The sequence below is a fragment of the Coffea eugenioides genome, chromosome 6 (assembly GCF_003713205.1).
Source record: "Coffea eugenioides isolate CCC68of chromosome 6, Ceug_1.0, whole genome shotgun sequence".
Lineage (NCBI taxonomy): Eukaryota > Viridiplantae > Streptophyta > Magnoliopsida > Gentianales > Rubiaceae > Coffea > Coffea eugenioides.
The window spans coordinates 34,793,255-34,795,287 of NC_040040.1; the positions used below are offsets into that span (position 1 = coordinate 34,793,255).

General features: G+C 39.4%; 1 protein-coding gene across 1 annotated transcript; it reads left to right on the top strand.

Moving 5' to 3' along the window:
• The first annotated feature begins 253 nt into the window (after positions 1–253).
• Positions 254–847, top strand: LOC113774104. The gene has a single exon (XM_027318669.1). It carries the CDS (start codon positions 254–256, stop codon positions 845–847), a length of 594 nt encoding a protein of 197 aa, XP_027174470.1.
• Positions 848–2,033: the final 1,186 nt, after the last annotated feature.

Sequence of the window (2,033 nt, forward strand, 5' to 3'; positions counted from 1 at the left end):
GCAGCATTTCTCCCACGTCTTTGGGCTGATGATCCAGGGTAGTGGGGTGGCCATGAGGCTTGCCAGCTGGCTCTTGTCTCATTGGTTTGTTTAACAGAATCATATTCGTGTCATTCTTCCTCTATCAATTTTGTAGTTCCTTTGGAAAGGCCGTAATAAGGCCCGCTTTGAGGGGATGAGTATTTCGTCCGATTAGATAATCAACCAGGCGTGCGCATTTCTCGACCAATTGGGTAGGGGTGGCCTGCTTAAGATGGCGTATTTCAAAGGGAACACAGATTGTGCTTGGGTACAATATGGTAAGGTCAAGGAAAAATTGGTACAGCTTCGCGCCTTTTCTTGGGTGAAACCTCCAGGGCAAGCTGTGAAACTCAATACTAATGCAAGTGTCGTAAGCGGGCGTGCTAGTAGTGGAGGGGTAGTGCGTTCGGCTGAGGGTGATTTAGTGTTTGCCTTTTATAAGGAGTTTGGAGATCAAGATGTTCTCTCTGCAGAAGCATTGGCATTGCTGAAGGGCCTACGTTCTTGCCAGGACAACAATCTCTTGGGATTCGTAGCGGAAGTGGATTCTAGTACTTTAGTGAGTGTCGTGTCCTCCAAGTTGTCATCTCGCTGGCCATTATGCAATATTATTAGGCATATTCAATTCTTGGTGGGGAATTTAGGAGTATCTTTGGTTCACACGTACGGAGAATCAAATGCGGTTGCAGATGCTTTGGCCGTCTTGAACCTACGATCAGATGTCCGGTTCTCAAGTGATGTAGCTCTCCCTTCTAAAGTTCAGTCACTTTTACAGTTAGATAAGTTGTCCACTCCGTATGTGAGATTATGTACGGTTTCAGGTTAGGTCAGGTCACGCGGTCAGTGTAATTTCTCGTTTCTTTGCTAATAAAGATCGAATTCATTGAAAAAAAAATGTGTACCAAGTCCCCTAAAATGAATTTTAAATTAAAAAAAATAGAAAAAACCATTTTTAAACGACTCCAAGTCTTCGAAAATCAAGAGAAAAGGGCTCGGGAGTCACGGTTGAAGAAAGGGAAGGTAAGAATAAAATCCAAGCACCCTTTCAACCTAGCCAAGGCTAGTTGCGTGATTTAGTCGAAAAATTTTCTTAGTTTAACCTAAAAACTTACCACACTTGGATGTTACTATATGAATGCAAACCTAAACCTAATGGCTAACGGAAGGGTCAATATGTCTCTTCGAAATTTTTGCGATGTGATGGTGCAAATCGCATTAGTTGTGATGCCCAAAAGTGATTCTTTGAAGAGGTCACAAATATGCAACAATGAGATTTGAAAAAAATAGAAAAATTATAATATACAAACATACATGACCTAAAAAAAGGAATGCAACATAACGGATACAGGGGCTAAGATTCATGACTCAAGTTTCTCTTTTATAGAGGGAATACGAGCGTGCTAAGGCTAAGAAGCCATACTCGTCCATATCCCATATTTAAAGGGTAACTCTCCTATCTAATCAAGCAAATGATCTAACCTAGTTCTAATTTTCTTAAATGAAATGCAAGTCTACATGTCATGTTTTATATATGGGGATGAGGGATACATATAGGGAAAATATCATGCAAAATGATAAAATCCTAAAAAGTAGAAAATATACATGAAATGCAGTGATTTGTCACGCAAACATGATCTAACGCGCAAACGGTCCTAAGGGTCTAGCGTTGGACTAGCCCATATCTATAAGCTCTTCACTAGCGTTGGACTAGCGAGAAATCGGAGAGGAAGACCACAACTAGCGTTGGACTAGTGTGGTGACGTCATGCATTTATTATAATTAAATAAATCATATAAAACATAATTAAAACATGTAATCACATAAAACACATAGAACACATAACACATAGGCATAATTTCTAAATGCAAAACCCTAATGAAAGCAAGTAAACACATAATCACACAAGCATGCAAGCACACAAGCATATAAAAGCAAATAGAAATCTAACTATTACATTCGGAGCCCTAATTACAATTTAAGAGGGAAAAGAATAAAATAATAAACCTAACTGT